This window comes from Amia ocellicauda, chromosome 10 (assembly GCF_036373705.1).
Source record: "Amia ocellicauda isolate fAmiCal2 chromosome 10, fAmiCal2.hap1, whole genome shotgun sequence".
Classification (NCBI taxonomy): domain Eukaryota; kingdom Metazoa; phylum Chordata; class Actinopteri; order Amiiformes; family Amiidae; genus Amia; species Amia ocellicauda.
The window spans coordinates 10265482-10285651 of record NC_089859.1 but is presented as its reverse complement, the minus strand read 5'-3'; the positions used below and the strand labels follow the sequence as shown (position 1 = coordinate 10285651).

The 20170-nt window shown below is 38.3% G+C and overlaps 1 protein-coding gene across 2 annotated transcripts in view; it reads left to right on the top strand.

Moving 5' to 3' along the window:
- nexmifb (neurite extension and migration factor b) overlaps positions 1-17496 on the top strand; it is a 103533-nt gene extending 86037 nt beyond the window's left edge. For both annotated transcript variants that reach the window (XM_066714954.1, XM_066714953.1), the window contains 2 exons: positions 1839-7443; positions 16583-17496. In XM_066714954.1, coding sequence (XP_066571051.1) covers positions 1839-6076 — 4238 coding nt within the window. In that variant the 3' untranslated portion in view covers positions 6077-7443; positions 16583-17496. The remainder of the gene's footprint in view (positions 1-1838; positions 7444-16582) is intronic.
- Positions 17497-20170: the final 2674 nt, after the last annotated feature.

The window sequence follows — 20170 nt, the reverse complement described above, 5'->3', positions numbered from 1 at the left end:
TTGTGAGTGTATATTGTAAACTTTTTTCCTTTTCTGGAAAAACACTTTGTACACGATATTCTCAATGATTTGTCATCTGTCATTAATTATACAAATTATATTACAGAATTGTAACCGACAAATGTAAATTAAATGTATATATATATATATATATATATATATATATATATATATTAATCAAAATGCATACGTTATTTCCTCATATATTTCCTAACAAGGGGGGTCTGGCACAGCAGCAGATTAATTTTCAATGATCACAGACGCTTCAGTAAATTCTATAGTTGTTAATGAATGCTTGGCAATTATATTTTTTTCAGATTTCTGTAGGTGGCTACAGAAAAAACTGCTGTGACAGTGAGAATTTTTATATTTTATTTATAGAAAAATTAACCACACTTTCACTAGGGACTGATTTCATTAACCACTAGCAGTATGGTGTGTGACTAGTAGGCGTTCACTGGACTTCCATGCAGCCAGTTTCTATGTCTGTATTCTTCACATCCAGAGGGACATGAGTCGCTTCTGCAGGTTTTTGATATTTTTTGTTTAATTTTGGTCAGGGGAGCAGGGTTGGGTTACAAAAATATAGTTTAATTTCAAATGAACCCTGGCTTGCCCAACGGTGTAGGTTTTTTTTTGTAGCACAGTGAGTCAATCTGAGGAACATATTGTAAATAAGGTTTTAAATATGCATTGTGTAAGTTTAGCATTAGCTCCCTTGAGTGTTTCCATCTCTAAATTCACCTCATATAGAAGCATTCTGTTGTCTTTCTTTTTTCTCTTCCCTCCATTGTCTTGGTTAGAATATTACATTGATAAGTCAGCATGAGTCCTTTTCAAGTGCAATGCATTTGATATAAGTATTTCTACCTGCATGTATTACCTCCTGCTTGTTTACACTGAATTTATTTTGTTGCACCTGCCTGCTTCTTACTGATGTTATTGTAGATTGGTTTGAATTCCCTTCAGTGCTGTATTAGCAGTGATACCGCATTAGTGTCTTTGCCCCACATTGATGTTTCTTTACTTTCACTAACCTTTTATTTTGGATTCCTATTCCACATTACAGTGGTGTCACTGTGAGAAATCATCCTTTCATGTCCAACTTTCTTAAATGCATTCTGGAAGTCTAACATTATCCTGTGGCCTGCATTACATTTATTAATTGCATTTTTTGCTGAATGAAAAAACTCATTCAGCAAGCGATCCGAAACACAGCTGAGAGGCAAGCTCTTGCGCGTCCGAATCCATCTTGAGTATCTCCTTTGGCGAGGTGACGTGGTCTTATGCAATTTTAAATCCTGTTGATGCTGTATCCTTTGACAATGACAGAATCTCCTATGGTTAATATTCAGACACGCCAAGCTATGTTTGTGCACTGTTATTTCAGTCTATTTTTAAATGCAGTGCTTCGGGGGAAAGGTATAAGCAGGGATAGTAGTTATTAGTTACATTGCCCCCAGTGCGTAAAGATGTCTTTCCCTTGTGCATATACCTGCATTAGCTGCAGTTGACTAATTATCCAAGCCAAACAAATCTAATACTACTTGTACAGCAGCTTCCGTTGTTGTTGTTTAATTATACATTTCCTATAGCTGACAAAAGAAAGTGATGCAATCACAGGATGGATCTGTGTTATTATCCTCATTATTATGAATAACCCTTAGTGAGTGGAAAGAAAATATATATATATTTTTTTTAAATTGCCTGAGGAACAAATTTCTTCCTCCAATGTGTTAATAAGGGGCCTACCCATGTTAACGGCAGATATGTTTCATACTAGTAAAGACAGTCACTGGTTGCTCCTTATTTTGTTTATGATCTTTCCTTTTTCCTAGGATCACATGACCAGGGGAATAATCTGAAGCCGTATGTCGCTGCAGATGCTGCAGTTCCGTTTCCATCCTTGGCTACAGCAGCGAATGCACAGAAAGGAAGTCCAGACTCCCACAGAGCGCTGCCGTCTTTGACTTTGAAGGAGCCGTGTGTCCTGAGTCCTCCATCTCCTCTGAGGCTCACCGATGCTCCTGAACACGCGTCAGATGATTCCTCCACACACGCCATCTCCCTGACATCCTGTGTAACCAAGGGGGTGAGTCCCTGGTCCCTCCCTGAGGACTGTGACCGGACCCCCTTCACAATCATGGAGCCAGGTGGCATATCAACACTGACTGGAGACTGTCTGATGCAGCAGAGCCGAACCTGCCTGGGCTGCTTCATTGAATCAAAGGACAGTGTCGACCCAGAGCCTGGCATCAGTCTGAAAATGGGGGATATAAACCGGGATTACGATTCCTGCTCTATCTCGGATATAGGGATTCAGTGTATGAGCACCGGAGAGAGCGCCCGTTATGGAGATCAACTGCTTTCCGATCAGCTCTTAAGTTTCCCCCTGCATAAATCAAGGACAGCGGACAAAAGAGATGTGGAGAAATCCGACAGCGATTCAGAAGACCCTACCCCCAAAAATTATTATGAAGGGCTGCTCCTGGACAAATGCAATGGAGAAGAGGCCCTGCTATCCAATCCAAATCAGGACTGGGGCTATTTCGAGTCTTTCATCAGTGAGAGCAAAATGGAGCTGCTCGACCTGTGCTCTAAAAACGAACTTTCAGTCAACCTGTTCTCTGAGGAGGATGTGGACAACTACATGTTTGACGACGATGACTCCACCCTCAGCAGCGATGTGTGTTCTTTAAAAATTCGCTATGAGTCCTTCCAGGATAACGTGAGGGAAAAGACCAACGCCCTCCAGGAGGAGACCCAGTTCAACTTTTTCCCAAGCGTCCTTGTGAATTGTACCAAAAAGGAGAACGGAACCATTAAGAAGAACATGGACACTCTGCAGTTCAAGGCAGATGAGATCAGTCTTTGGGGGAATGAAGAGAAACCGGACCTAAATAAAAATGGTAGCCCTGCGGATGGAACGCAGTACCTGACCCCGAAAAGGAACTATTTTTTTGACTCCAACAACTCAACTGAAGATTCAGGTGAATATAGCGATGATAGCTCCTGTACCGGCTCATCTTATGACACCTTCCGGGAGGCTAAAGAATGTAACCGCTTTTTGTCCAGAGAGAACTCCAGCTCCTCCAGTCAGCTGAATTATGGATTGAGAGCAAAAAGAAAAGTGAGATACAGTGAGGACTATCTGTATGATGTGGACTCCATTGAGAGTGAAAAGAATGCAGAGAAACGCGAAAAGCAGCCTTTTGGTCCAAAAGAGGAAGATGACGATGACTGGTGCCCAAAGAAAAGGCGAAAATCATCCCGTAAGGAGCCTCCGGTAATTATCAAATATATCATCATTAACAGGTTCAAAGGAGAAAAGCACATGTTAGTTAAACTTGGCAAAATAGATCCAACTCCCACAACAGTTAACTTAAATTCTGATGCGCTACAAAAATATGAAAAATTGGCCCCTTTAAAGGACTACTGGCAAAAAAGACAGCTCAAGAGAAGGGATTCACGAAAGCTGGCTTCAGGTGATAAACATAATTTTCATTTGAATGGCTCAAACCGTTCCTTTAGTTCTAGTCCCCCCAAAAGAAAATATAAGATTGCAAACAGACTCAGGATTCAAAGAATTCAAACTGTGGAACAATCACCAAACAAGCAGGGCTCCTCTTCTTGTGATCAGAGGCAGGAAGGCGGCACTAAAGACGACGCAGCCCTTACAGGCATGCCATTAACAATAGCAGCCCCCAACCGAGCAAACAGATTAGACTCAAATGACATCACACATACTGGAACAGTAAATAGCAGATCACAAGAAAGGGAAGATAAGAGAATTGGAAATAAAATTGTAAGAATAAAAAAATTTAAAAGTGAAGCCAGATTGAAGAGCAGAAAAATTAAAGCCATGCAAGAGGATAGCAAAAGCATAACAAACGTAGCAGGGATTTGCCCTGTTTTAGAAAATCAGGACTCTGTAGGCAGCATGAAGGATGCTGCTATTGACTCTGCTGCAAGCAGCCCCCATTTATCTGAAAACCACACCACTGATGCTGTTGAAAAATCTACTTTTATATCAGCCACCTGCTCTTCTGACAAACCTGCACCATCTGCGAACGTGGCTACAAGTGTACCAGTGGTCCCTGGAGGGTATCTGCAGACATTGCTAGATGCATCAGATTCATCAAATAGCACTGGAATCTCTTACTTCTCTCAGCACCCCTCTGGGCAGTACACGGCTGGTGTTTCTCCAGCCGAGACACAGTTCACTTCTCTGCAGCTTGCACAGAGCTGCGTTCTCTCTCCTCCCTCTGAATCAGAACTACAGCAATCTCCCCAGACCTGCACAAACCAGATCGAGCCAAATTTTACTCAAATATGGCATGCACAAGCCAGCACCAACCAGCCACCATTCCCGCCTGACATTCCAGAATCTCCCATCATGACTAACAGCTTTTCTGGCCCAGTCCCTGTGCCAATGGCAGACAACTTGTCGGTCTCAGGATACAGTCAGCTAAACTTGGACAGCAACAGACTGCTGTATCAGAAGAATTATTTGCATGAGCAGCCCCTGCAGCCCGACACTGATTATCAGTCATGCCAGGTACCGTGCGGAGAGGGACATTTCCAGTTTCAGCGCGGCTCTCTGAACACAGACAATGGCAGACTCATCAGTTTTGATTCAGTGGGTTCGTTGTCAGCTACTTCGAGCAATTATAGCTCTTTAAGTTTAAAGTCTTGTGATAAGGATGGCGAAGATGACATGAATGATAACTTCTTAGCCCACTGCAGTCCAAAACTAGTGATCCAGCAGAGTGTTGATGAAATCATTCCCTTGAAAGAATCAACAGACCTGCTGGATATATCTAACTTTACTCCTGATAAATTCCGACACTCGTCCTTGTCAGAGATGTCTCCACCAGACACGCCAAATTTGTCTCCGCAAGTGATAGGGCCAGAAATCAAGTCAGCAGGGAAAACAAAGGATTTCCAGGATTCAAACGAAGTTGTTCTAGGAAGCCCACAGGATATGAAATGGAACTGCAATATTGTCCAGCAACAGGATCATCACAGCAGTCCGTTTATAGTGAACAGTCATCAGTTTCAGTTCCACACGTTTAATGACGACGATGCTGTGGGTGTGGTTGAGAAAAACCCCTGCGTAGAAACGTTTGGCAAACAGGCAAATCATAATGGTAGCGGAGCGAAAGCCTCAAAGCCGAAAAAGAAAACGACCAAGCAGAATGCTGGTCAGAACACCGGCCCAGACCAGAAGGGCACAAAGAAAACAAAAACTCCCAAATCCAGTAAAGCAGAGAAAAGCAAAAACCCTCGTCAAAACTCACGCTCATCCAAAAAAGTTAAAAATCCTTCAGAAGGGAAGAATAACAAAGGGCAGGGAGGAGGCTGCAAATCAGCCACCAAATTCAGAAATAACTTGATTCCCTCTGCCCAGTCACTGAAAGATACCATTGTGATACAAAACCCAACCAATGGTGTATCTGGGGTGAACAGTGACTGGCCTCTTATAAAGGAGTCAAACAGTTGGTCCGAGAACACCCTGGCACCAGGCAGCAATCTCCTGGACGATGATCAGCGAGAGTTTGAAGAGCCCTCTAACATCCTGTCCAACATCGCTTCTGGAATGGCTGAGGTCCAGCGGTTCATGATGGCTTCAATCGAGCCGTTGTGGGGCCCTGCATCTGGAGTCTGCCTGCCTCCCGAAGCCAACAGCCTGAAATTAAAAACCCTCAAAATTCTAGCTGGAACACCATCTGACTCCAAAAAGAAAGGAGGCGGCGCTGTAGCCCTTGGTGCAACTAAAAGCAGGAAGTCAACCAATAAGGGAGCCAACAGTAAAAACCAGGCACAGCTCAGTTCGGCCCACAGCTCGTTCCCTCAGATAGCGCTGGACTGTAACGCAGCCCCACCTCGATGCGTGTTTGATAAAAGTGGTCCTAATCCGAGTACTCCAGGCACTAATGGGCCTGCACATAAAAAGATGTACCGTCATAAAACAAGTGCGAAATTTCCAAGGGATGAAAACAGTAAGGGAAAACGAGGCGAGCGTGACCCGAATAAGGACTTATCATTGATGGCCTCTTTTGAAAAACTGAGGTAATATTTCGTAACCGTGGCTGCAGTGCATCCCTTCTCACTTTCCTCCTACCTGCTCAGCCCTCTGTCCCCCTTATTTTCCCTGTTGACTCAACGCAAGAGTTGCATGGCAAAGACATTACCCCTGCCCCCCCTTTTTTTTCTGGAGAGAAAATGAATAACTTGCATGAGAAATTATTGTACTTGCAAAACTACCTATTGAGTAATTGTTTCCAGCTTGACTGGGTTTTTTTTAAACTACCATGGCTGCGATTTTCTGCTATGTTGCTGCTTCAGTTATCGTTTTTTTTTTTTTTTTCCTAATTATTATTATTTTTTTCGTTCCGTTTTTAAAAGCCTTGAGAGAAAAAAAAATAATAATCCTGAGCCTTTTTGTGAAATGTTATTTTTTCGTGAAACTTGCTGCCCATTTCCAACAATATCACTCTTTCTCTGTCTATAAATATATAGCTCTATACAAATGCTTTAACTGAAAATATAAGCATCCTGTCTTTTGTATACAGAATATGGACGCCTTCCATATCTCAGTCTGCCTTTAACAGCCTGACTCGTGTCATGAGGGAGAACTACAACTTCCTTTAGAGAATCATAACGCCGGTGTTGATATACCTAAAGTCATCCTAAGATTGTGGAAAAATTGTCTTGTGTTTCTGCAGGGAGCCAGACTTCTGTTTTCTTAAAGCAAAAAGGAACGTTTTTTTTATTAAGTATACATTCGATGAAAAAACTTTTTTTTGGGGGTTTTTTTGTTTTTGTTTTTTGGAATGGCATTATTTGTTATTGTTCGTTGTCAAAAAAAAGCTTTGGGAGCCTTTAAGGAAATGGATGCCCCTGACATTAATTTCTTAACGAGCCTGGAATATGTTTTAAATATGCTTTTAAATTCTTTCAGAAGTGGAATTTTTTTGTTAAAGCCGTTGTACAGAAACATATGCACTATTTGCAAAAAAGAAAATAATTTAAAAAATAATAAAAAGAAAATAATAATTAATGTGCCAAACTATGAACAAGTGACTGTACAGACAATTTTATATCTATATGAACATTTCATGTTTTCTTTTGGGACTGTTGATGGATAGCGAACATTCCAGAGATGTTATATTTTGGACCACACCCCGTTGATAAGCACCTGCAGCCGACAGTGGTACAGATCAACACATTTTACCAACTCTAAAGACTTTTCATTTTGAATAATTTTCTTTTTGGTTGCCAAATTCAACTTACCTCAGCATCACCCGGCATTGTGAAGCTTAAAAAAAGAAGAACCCTGTTGAAAGCTATTAAAAATAGTCCTTATTACAGAATGACACAATGGGATGTGCATTAAGAGATTTTGCTGGATTCTCAAGGACGTCTGTACGGCATCAGAGGGTAAGCATGTGTTGCATGTATTGCTAAGCTTTTAAAAAATGTGTTGTTGCATTCAATAATGACACCCCCCCCCCCCCCCCCCCAATTGCTCAAGATGTTGACGTCAACTAATTTTAAAAGTTGTCTGCACATAATATTGAAAATGTGTTAATGATTTTACAATTGTAATAGTCCCCTTGTATATACACCTACCCCTGCAACATGAAGCACTGGAGATTTCAGTTATTAGTCAGCCAATACAAAGAGCTTTTTATTCCCAAGTAAGACTGAAAGTAACCACACCCGGACGGATATTAAAGCCATAATTCAAGCCTTAATTATGTCTCAAGATGGTGAAAATGAATCCCTTTTTTCTCATTTTCTAAACTCTCTGAGGGTGTGAACACTGAAAAGAGTTGTTTCTTTCAGCCTAGAATTAGCATTGACATCCTGCATTGGTTGCAATACTTTTGTCCAGAGAGAACTGATTTCAAAGTGTAATTGGTGAAGTACAGTACACATTGTAGCCCCCTGTGGACGAGGCCTAATTATGTGTGAAAATGCACAGTTCAATGTACCAGGTCATACATTTAAATATTTTATTTTCAGTTCAGTTATACTTTAGGTATATTAAAGCATTTTTATAGAAAATAGACTTTGGAATAGATCATAATGCAAAGCAAAGTACAGAAATAAACATTTATAAATGTGTGTGTATATGTATGTGTGTATACACTCACCTAAAGGATTATTAGGAACACCTGTTCAATTTCTCATTAATGCAATTATCTAACCAACCAATCACATGGCAGTTGCTTCAATGCATTTAGGGGTGTGGTCCTGGTCAAGACAATCTCCTGAACTCCAAACTGAATGTCTGAATGGGATAGAAAGGTGATTTAAGCAATTTAGAGCGTGGCATGGTTGTTGGTGCCAGACGGGCCGGTCTGAGTATTTCACAATCTGCTCAGTTACTGGGATTTTCACGCACAACCATTTCTAGGGTTTACAAAGAATGGTGTGAAAAGGGAAAAACATCCAGTATGCGGCAGTCCTGTGGGCGAAAATGCCTTGTTGATGCTAGAGGTCAGAGGAGAATGGGCCGACTGATTCAAGCTGATAGAAGAGCAACTTTGACTGAAATAACCACTCGTTACAACCGAGGTATGCAGCAAAGCATTTGTGAAGCCACAACATGTACAACCTTGAGGCGGATGGGCTACAACAGCAGAAGACCCCACCGGGTACCACTCATCTCCACTACAAATAGGAAAAAGAGGCTACAATTTGCACAAGCTCACCAAAATTGGACAGTTGAAGACTGGAAAAATGTTGCCTGGTCTGATGAGTCTCGATTTCTGTTGAGACATTCAGATGGTAGAGTCAGAATTTGGCGTAAACAGAATGAGAACATGGATCCATCATGCCTTGTTACCACTGTGCAGGCTGGTGGTGGTGGTGTAATGGTGTGGGGGATGTTTTCTTGGCACACTTTAGGCCCCTTAGTACCAATTGGGCATCGTTTAAATGCCACGGCCTACCTGAGCATTGTTTCTGACCATGTCCATCCCTTTATGACCACCATGTACCCATCCTCTGATGGCTACTTCCAGCAGGATAATGCACCATGTCACAAAGGTCGAATCATTTCAAATTGGTTTCTTGAACATGACAATGAGTTCACTGTACTAAACTGGCCCCCACAGTCACCAGATCTCAACCCAATAGAGCATCTTTGGGATGTGGTGGAACGGGAGCTTCGTGCCACAAATCTCCATCAACTGCAAGATGCTATCCTATCAATATGGGCCAACATTTCTAAAGAATGCTTTCAGCACCTTGTTGAATCAATGCCACGTAGAATTAAGGCAGTTCTGAAGGCGAAAGGGGGTCAAACACAGTATTAGTATGGTGTTCCTAATAATCCTTTAGGTGAGTGTATATACAGTGAGGGAAAAAAGTATTTGATCCCCTGCTGATTTTGTATGTTTGCCCACTGACAAAGAAATGATCAGTCTATAATTTTAATGGTAGGTGTATTTTAACAGTGAGAGACAGAATAACAGCAAAAAAATCCAGAAAGACGCATTTCAAAAAAGTTATAAATTGATTTGCATGTTAATGAGGGAAATAAGTATTTGATCCCCTATCAATCGGCAAGATTTCTGGCTCCCAGGTGTCTTTTATACAGGTAACGAGCTGAGATTAGGAGCACTCCCTTTAAGAGAGTGCTCCTAATCTCAGCTCGTTACCTGTATAAAAGACACCTGTCCACAGAAGCAATCAATCAATCAGATTCCAAACTCTCCACCATGGCCAAGACCAAAGAGCTGTCCAAGGATGTCAGGGACAAGATTGTAGACCTACACAAGGCTGGAATGGGCTACAAGACCATCGCCAAGCAGCTTGGTGAGAAGGTGACAACAGTTGGTGCGATTATTCGCAAATGGAAGAAACACAAAATAACTGTCAGTCTCCCTCGGTCTGGGGCTCCATGCAAGATCTCACCCCGTGGAGTTTCAATGATCATGAGAACGGTGAGGAATCAGCCCAGAACTACACGGGAGGATCTTGTTAATGATCTCAAGGCAGCTGGGACCATAGTCACCAAGAAAACAATTGGTAACACACTACGCCGTGAAGGACTGAAATCCTGCAGCGCCCGCAAGGTCCCCCTGCTCAAGAAAGCACATGTACAGGCCCGTCTGAAGTTTGCCAACATCTGAATGATTCAGAGGAGAACTGGGTGAAAGTGTTGTGGTCAGATGAGACCAAAATCGAGCTCTTTGGCATCAACTCAACTCGCCGTGTTTGGAGGAGGAGGAATGACCCCAAGAACACCATCCCCACCGTCAAACATGGAGGTGGAAACATTATGCTTTGGGGTGTTTTTCTGCTAAGGGGACAGGACAACTGCACCGCATCAAAGGGACGGTGGACGGGGCCATGTACCGTCAAATCTTGGGTGAGAACCTCCTTCCCTCAGCCAGGGCATTGAAAATGGGTCGTGGATGGGTATTCCAGCATGACAATGACCCAAAACACACAGCCAAGGCAACAAAGGAGTGGCTCAAGAAGAAGCACATTAAGGTCCTGGAGTGGCCTAGCCAGTCTCCAGACCTTAATCCCATAGAAAATCTGTGGAGGGAGCTGAAGGTTCGAGTTGCCAAACGTCAGCCTCGAAACCTTAATGACTTGGAGAGGATCTGCAAAGAGGAGTGGGACAAAATCCCTCCTGAGATGTGTGCAAACCTGGTGGCCAACTACAAGAAACGTCTGACCTCTGTGATTGCCAACAAGGGTTTTGCCACCAAGTACTAAGTCGAAGGGGTCAAATACTTATTTCCCTCATTAACATGCAAATCAATTGATACATTTTTTGATATGCGTTTTTCTGGATTTTTTTGTTGTTATTCTGTCTCTCACTGTTAAAATACACCTACCATTAAAATTATAGACTGATCATTTCTTTGTCAGTGGGCAAACGTACAAAATCAGCAGGGGATCAAATACTTTTTCCCCCCACTGTGTGTATATATATATATATATATATATATATATATATATATATCTTAATAAATGTATACATAAATAAGATAAAATAGATGTGAAGAGCAACATAGGGATTTTTCAAGTATGATGTGTGATATAAAGATTATCTCTGATTTATCATTGTATAAAATGTATGTGTTGTATGACATTCACAGTATTAAGTTCAAAATCAACCAATTGTTCACGAGAGGAAATATTTGAAACGTCACCATGTCTGCATTACCATTCTCCTCGACTGTTTTTGATAATTATGGTGTTTGATGTAATTTGCATCCCTTTTATGCCTCAGTGCTTTTGTAAGGACTTGCACCAATTTTTCACACTGGAAAAAATATTTAAAGAAAGAAAAATATTTCAAAAGCATATTTTCTCAATCAATATGCTTTCTTTGTTTTGTTGTTTCTCCAACAATGCAGCTGTACAAGTATTTCCATTTTTGAAAAAAGCTGTGTAGTATTCATTGAGCCTCTCATAGTACATTTTCATAAAGTAAAAATCCTATACCCTGAATGCTAGTGATCTCAGAAATTGTTTGAGAAATATTTTGCATACAGTATTACGAATCACTATTACATTACTTGAATCTTTTAAGGTTGCTGTGTAGAGAGCAGTTGATAGTGTTTACTTTTTTTTTTTTTTTTTACAATTCTTTGTTTACTTGTTTATGAAGAAAAAGCAGATAGGTTGAACATTTTAAAAACTATTTTATGTAATACCTTTTATAGTAGGTCAAAGTTATTTTGTATGAACACCTTTCCAAAAAGAAAAACATAAAACTGGACTTTGATTAGGGCTCTCCACATTTACGTTCGTGAAATTTGGAGATGAACAGTGCATTATGATGCCATTAGGACTGGTTAAACATTATGGCTTTACAATGTTACTTTATCCACATAATTTCCTCTCAAACCTTAAATTCTCTTTTGTATGGAAAATGACAGTCCAAGCAGCAGAGAACAGCAGACCTGCACATAGTTAGTTTTCTCACACAAAATGATCTAGCCAAGTCGGAGGATCTAACGTACGTAGCAGCAACAGGTGTTAATCTGTGTGGTTGTCATGGTATTACTGCGTGTCATTCTTACATTCTTAGGCACAGGGTTGAAAGTCAACTAACAGGGAATTGCATACATATTGTAAGTCATGAAGTCTGTTATTAATAAATTGGTTAGACAAGTTCAATTTTCAACAATCTATATATATATATATATATATATATCTTAATTTGAAAATTAAATTGCACATTCACATTAGCTGTAAAGAGTTGATGGTTACGTGAAAATGTAAAGAGTGCTCATTATTTATATTTTTATCATCTGATATTTTTTAAATAATATGTTTAGCATTTTATATAATACAGTAAGATAGAATTTAATAATAACTAGCTTCCCTTGATGTGTTCAGTGCTCACTTTTCTAATAGTTTTAATCTCTACTTTTTTTTCCCCCTCTGCAAGCTAATTAGGTTTTCCTCTGCAAGCTAATATAGATCTGTCTTACCTTCCTTAGGGTGATTTTTATACTTGGCAAATATTTCAAGCAATACTTCCTGCAGTAATTGCGAGATGTTGATTGGCAGCAATTTTTCTAATTTACATTTGGCATGTATCCTTGGTCACTGCCACCTTGCAATGACATGGAAAATAGTGTTTCATTTAAAAACACTGCTGGCAGTATTGCCTGCCTATGTGTCTCTTGGCAATATTGCAAGCAATCTTGCTTACTGTTACAATGTGCAATTCAGTAGCAAGTTGCCTACTGGCAATTATTGCCAGCAGAGCAACTAGTTGCTAGTATAAATCCATTTGTATGGAAGGCATGTTCGTACTGATCAGTCATATCTTGTTAAGTTCAGGGCGCTTCAAAGCAATTTACCTAATTGGAAACTCTTGTGACAACCTTTTCTTAGGATCCATCCTATTGACTTCAGTAATGTGCTGGCTTCAGGAAAGAGGACTTGTAAAGTAACTTTTTCATCCTGCTTTTGTCAAGATCGTAAGTTCACCTGCAGTGAAGCAAGCTGTATAAAGTGAAAAATACAAAAGCGAATAAAATGAGTGAGATTCAGTGACATTAAAGGAACTCTGTTTGAAAATCTTGTTGTAAATACATTTGTAGGTGGCTGCTGGATTTAGCTGTTTTTCATTTTTATTTTTGATCAAACAATCAACAACCACACAAGCAAAAGAAAAAATAAGTACAAGTTTAATCTACTGAAGTATTAAGACTTGATGGTTCTGTTCTTTCAATATAGCCTAATAAGGTACCTTATTCAAAGCAGTCAGAGTCTTTGGAATAGCATAAGCCTAATCTGACCCCGTGGGACATATTTTAAATATAATCGAATTTATTTTCCTATCACATATATAAGATCTTTGGTTTGTGTTGTTTAACAATGGCTAATTGTGTGTTCGATCTTGATAAATTTTGTGGGGACTTGTGCTCAAATGCATTTGCAATGCTGTTAAAATACTTCTATTCACCCCTATTCATCAAGGTAAGCGCTATTTATCACTCCCCTACCAATAACCCTCCCTCAAACTCCATTCAGATTCACCTGGTAATTATCTTTTCAGCCACTTCAGGCCTGTCACCTGCCAAGGTGGGGAAGAGAAGAATCGTGATATGGTTTTGATTGAATCAAGAGAAATTTGATTTGAAGGGCTCACCTGGATGAATATGGGAAAAGCATTTGAAGACCAATAGAAATGCACCTGACCACAAGTCTGTGTTGTTGGTTGGTTTTATTACTAGATGTTGAAAGGAACACTGCTTAACCACCTAGAATAAGAGGATTTACTTTACTCATTGACTGTAAGAGAGAATGAATCAAGCTTGTTAGAATTGTATAGAGTAGATTTCAAATACTGTGCTGTGAATGGTAGCTGTGTAGGCATGCTCCAGTTTGTAGATTAACTTTAATCACCGTTTATCAATTATGATAACATTTTAAAAATAAATCAGTCAATTATTATCTATTTCATGCATTTGTGAAAATGCATTGACTTATTCCATTTTTCATATTCCTTCATGTTGCCTTGACTTGTAGTATCTGGAATATACATTTTCTACCATCAGAGTACATTTCACAGAGTCTCATTTTAGTTAAGTCACAGTTAAGTTAAGCCTTTTCATTACATTTTGATTTGCTGCACAAAAAAGTTAAATATGTTTAATTGTCATGAGTTTCCTTAATTGGTTCTGTAGATGCTGCATATGAAAAACTTTGAAAAGTGTGGGTCTACTCAATTCCCACATGACTTTGGGGGGAAAAAAAACTGAATCTTATTTTAAATGTTAATGTATTACTTTAATTACTGCACCTTTCTGGAGTAAGAACAGTTTTATCACTGGGTTGTTGTTTCATTGCATATTCCATGATTACAAATTAAATATCGTATCACAATATTCCACCATGTGTTGTCCCATGGTTGTTCCTTGCTGAAACTGAGGGTTTCTATTTAGGAAGATATGGTGTTCCCCAATGGAAGGAACATTTTACATATATGGTACACTGCGGATTACCTGTACGTTGTTTGTGAGTGTATAATTAGTGCAGCAGATGTGAATTCAAGACATTAAGTAGTTGTCTTAGAGTGATAATGAAAATAGGTTGTGTTTATATGCAGTATTCAGTCTCTACAGATCCCTCTTACATTATACAGAACTGACTTTGTGGAAACTCCAAACAGCATTCTACAGTCCATCTACGTTACTGATGCAAAGGGAGAAATTCTGAGGGGGATATTTCAGAGGTTCATTGTTCTTCAGAGAACTCTTGTTTAGCAGCTGTGTTCAAGGCTCTAAAGTTAATTGCTAGATAGATGTTTCCATTAAACATTACTACCCAGGCAGCCACCTCCATTCTGTTTAATATGGGAATTGGGGGGGTGGGGGAGCTTCAATCTCTTCATATAACAGACCTTGATCACATCTTGGGACTTCCTTCATGAAAATACGCATTTAAACTCGTTGAAAGACACAGAAATGCATCTCTGTTCAGCCTTCTTATATTATAGGATACCATTTGCACCACAAGTCTGACAAAACATCAGGGTGGTCATGCTTTGTATTGGAAACAAATGTTAAAAAGCTTATTATAAAATAGTTCTTCTGGCTAGTTTTTATTTCTCATTGAAGGAGATTTAATTTCCAGGTCTTTCATCAATTCTAAAATATTATAATCCCCACCCTATCATATAATTTACTGTGCCACTGGTCTGTATGCAGCTATTGTTCACCCTTTTGCCTTCACGCATTTTAGTAAGTAAATGTCCCAAAAACCATACACAGTTGCTAATTTAAATACCCTCATCCATTTGAAATCCATGTTATAATAACAATATACTAGACATTATAAAGGGTTTTCAAGACGCATTTTAATTTGTATTGGTTATATAAAAGGGGTTGGGGGTACAGTTATTTACAATCTTTGTGCATGTCAAATAAGCAAGAAGACACAGAGGGGTGTACATTAGACAGTTTTAATTTTCAGCTAGGGGGTGTGGTAAGGCACAAGCTGCAAATCATTTTTCTCCCAGGTCTGGTTTCACTTGTCTGCAGGCCATTGTGAGGCAATCCGAATTAGACTCTTCTGTGTTAACTAATATTGAATTATGTGAGGAATGGATAGCTGAACATTTGAATGTGATCATCCTTCAGTGTTTTTTAAAGTATACAGATTATTTGCAACGTAGTTAAATAACAAGTGACACCACATATTTAATCTATCATTTAGTTTTGACCTCATTGTTCGTAGAGACTCGGGATGTGACTTATTATGCCAACTAATATTGAGTTAGTTCTTATGTGACAAAAATGTCAGATGAACACTTGGGAAGATTTTTTCTTTTCCAATGTTTTGTTCCTCTTTAAGATTCGTCTAATTGGCAGATTGGTTGAGAATTTGAATGAAATGCATTTTATTTACAGGTTACTTATTTTTCCAGTCTTTCCATTAATCTCAGCCATTATTGAATGAGATATTGGTACATTACTAATCAATACCAACAAATGTATTTGTAATCAAATGTGGCACAGCGATGTTTAGTAGCCACTCTTCAGCTTTTACCATTCTTCACAAGCTGCTGTCCACCTAAGTCGAGTTATGATTACACCTGTATATGGATGCGTTTTATATTGCTGCATAAGCAGGTAAATGCATCTGATACATATCACCAGGCTTGTATCATGATATGTATCAAATCAAAGCCATGCAGGTAAAGCACAACTCTACATCTCTAATCTCTGAAACGCATGACCAACCAGCACAATAGACAACCAAAGCAGTGCATAAACACACCTTTCTAAAACATGACTGTATTATAACCAAAACTACTGATCTTTTGTTTGGTAATTTACTGTTTTAAAATAGTACTCCACCCCCCCCCCTTTTAAGATGAGGCAGGTGAGATTATTCCTCAGACTGTGTTTTTAACTCCTGGATGCAACTGCTACAGGATGTGTAAATATTCCATAGAAAGGAATTCTTAAAGCCCTTGTGTGTTGTGTCAACGGAAATGCATATTTTAGATTTTTGTTTATCTTATTATTCTTCTCCTTCTTCTATTTCCCCTACTCTGTCTGCATCTTCTTCTGTACTATTCCAGCTTGTTTAACTGAGACCGGGCGAAAATCAAAAGGCGTTGCAGCAGGGACCTGCCTGCATCGCTGACCATGGGCTGCCTTTTAGACTCCTGCCTATTGTGAATTGAATGTACTTTTCCGATGTGAACTTTTTTTAAAAGGTACCACTGTTGAGCTGCTGCTTCTTAATGGTGCTAAAGAAAACCACATTTCCCAGAGACAAAAAAAATATCTAAACAAACACTCTCTGTGCCCTTTTTAAGAATGTAAAATATAATGTTATGTTATGTTTGATGTACCATGGTTTTGACATTAATTGGGAATTACTTTTTGCCTTTTTCGTTAAAAAAATAATTAAAAAAAAATATTGAGCTTTATAAATATTGTCTAGAGTTGTTTCCAGAGGGATTCTTAATGAACTCTTGACATCTTACAAAATCTTGTATATTTTTCAGTGTGCCAATTTGTAACATATTTTGTAAGTGTATATTTTTCTTAGAAAGTGCTGTGAAGTATTTGTGTGTGCGTGTGGGTACCCTTTTTTGCACCCCGGGGTGCAGTAAAAGGATGTATAATGACAAGTTTCTGGTTTTAAAAACCAAAATACAAATGACAAAAAAAAAGAAAAAAAACTTAAAACTTTTTGTTGGAAGTTTTGTAATAAGACCGATCTTGTTGTGAGAGTGTAGTGCTACCGTGTACAAGAAAAAAAAAAAGAAAAAAGGAAAAAAAAAAAACATTTGTGAACTCTTTGCTGTTTTATAGATTTTCATGTAAATTATTCTAGTATTATTTTGTTTTTGTTGTAATTGTTGCAAAGGTTTTAAATATTTGTGATCAAGCCTGTATGGTGATACTGTAATATTGGTAACTTGCTGAGTTTTGTAATAATGTTTATGGAATAAATATAAAAATAAAAATGAGCTTTTGAACGCTGCCTTCAGAACTGTGCACAATCTTTTGTTTTTGTTTTTTGTTAAATGTATTGAAATACAAAAAAATCCTGGCAGTGGACTTCAATGTATTTAATATTGTATTTAATTGTGTTTCCCCATTTATGTTCCCATTTAGAATATCAAAATGTGTCACCATTCCTGTCCTGTACTAATTTAGGAGAACAGAAATTGTACCAGGTCAAGCACGTCTTTTTTCACATTACAAACTAAAATTAAATGAATCAAGACTGGATCTGAAAGCAATGCAATTTTCACAAGCACTGCCTGATCCTGTAGTGCTAATCATCAGAGAATCATCAGAGAAGCCCCTAACCTCGCCCCACCCAAGACCAAGGCTCTCGGGTAAGTTCAGCACAACCACTGAGTGACTCTGGTACATTCACGGTCTATTGGCTACAGGATTAATCTAGCAGTTTGGGTAAAAGCTTTTACCTGGAAAACCATTAGGGAGATCCCAGATCTCATTTTATTTGATTAAAAAAAGTTTTTAATTGTATGTAATGCTGTTTCATAGTTAACTGCAAAGTGCAAACTGTTTCAAAAAGGTGACTGATAGAGCTATCCAGCTAATTACTACCCCAAACAACAATTACCCAGAATAACTAAATTAAAAAACACCTAAATGACACCACCATGAACTTGCACATGGGCCCACTGAACAGTAGTGTGTTGGACACCTTTGAATGTGTTTTTCTTAGTCAGTTTTGTGTAAGAATTTTTTTTATCTACGGTCAGGAAGCCCACTTTTTACTTCATTTACATTCTTCCTGAGTTGTTTTCTTTTTATTTGTGTTTTATCAAAGAGTGGTAGGATTTCTGAGGGGTTTTGTTTTTGTGTTTTTTATTTTGACTGTCCTAGTGGAATTGTGATTTAATTTGGGATTTGTTTTTATTTAATTTGTTACACCTGTAAAAGTCAACAACTTAGTCAACAGGTTTCCACAATAAATTGCCTTACAAAACCATAGATAAGTTTAGGCACTTACAGGAAATTCATGAATTACAAGCTAAATGAGTCTCTAATGGAAGTAATAAGCATTTTTAAAATAGTTATATAAACTCTACATTTAAAATGAAGTCACCTGTAATATGTTGACATTTGGAAGGCAGTGAAGCAAAAGCTGCTGCAGTCGGTTCAAGAATAGACTGAGTATTAATTAGGGCCTCAGTGCTGTTTTCCACCGCAGCAGGCTTCTAACCTTGCCACATTTGCTGAGATGGGAGATCAGAAATAGAAACGCAAAGTATTTGACCAGATGAAAAGTACAAAAGATGGCATTGGCAGCATTGGGATGTAGAGAATTCGATTTTCCTCAGTAGAGCAGTGAAACATCATATTTCTCTGGTCACAAATGGAGCCATTTTGACACATCATAGTTGGATTACCACAGTGGAGCATGGCTTTAAATGATTTCATCACAATTGAAGCTTTTAAAGAGCTTAATGCTGCACACCCTGGATGAACCAGCATGCACTGTTAGTGACTACAGCTAGTTTTCATTGACTTGTGGATGGATGTGGCTATGAATCTAGAGCTAATCACATGGTCATACTAGGACTGTCATGTAATCGCTACTGTTGAAAAATGTACACAAGGAAAACTGCAGTCCATCAATCCTCTACTGATACTTTTATCAGTGTCTCAACTCATAATTATTTCACCTCTTGATTTAAAATTAATTATTTTTTCAACTACATTTCAGTCATGAAAAACACAACTCTTAGATAAAGTTAATGCTTTCAAAATATTTGCATCCTTATCCACTGCTATTGTATCCAAATTGATCTAGGAATGTATATTTAAATGGGAATTCTGCTTGAATTTAAAAGAACTATACACAAGAACTATATGAATGGCAAAGAAAAATATCAGATCAGTGATGATGAAAATAAACATTTATCAAATACATTATGATACCTGGAGGCCTGTTATGTTTTTGTAGATTTTTTTTTCCTAGTAAGTGACTGAAGAAAGTGTTTTAATACAATGACAATAAATATGGTCATATTAATGTATTACAGTATCCCTAATGATATATGGTGTCAGAGAGGATCCGTACATATTTTCCTCCAAAAGTAGGCTTTAACTTTCAAATCACAAGTTGAAGATGTAGTGATTTAGCTAATTGTAAATGTTTAACAATTATTCTGAAACTTATTTCAATTGCCACATATTTGGCAAATAAGAGTACCACTAGATTCAATTTGAGCACTTACAAAAAGCCCGGATAGGTGGGGGAGCAATGCTTGAGTTATATGTAACCAAATGATGTTAGTTAAAAGCCTGGTACTAGTCCTTATTACTATGTCTTTTTTGAAGATGAACAATGCTACACAATGCGTATTTTTTACAGAGGCCATTTATCTACTATAATATTGAACATGCTGTGAGAAATCAATTTGCAGTATTTCTGTAGCACAAATAACACAAACGCACAGTTTCATTTGATTTAAAGGAACATGTTTGATTCGTAAAGGTATCACAATCATGGTAATTCAAAAATATATTTTTAGGTTCGTTTTTCTGCTGGTTTTCTCATCTTGCAGGTCACTATATATATATATATATATATATATATATATATATATATATATATATATATATATATATACACTCACCTAAAGGATTATTAGGAACACCTGTTCAATTTCTCA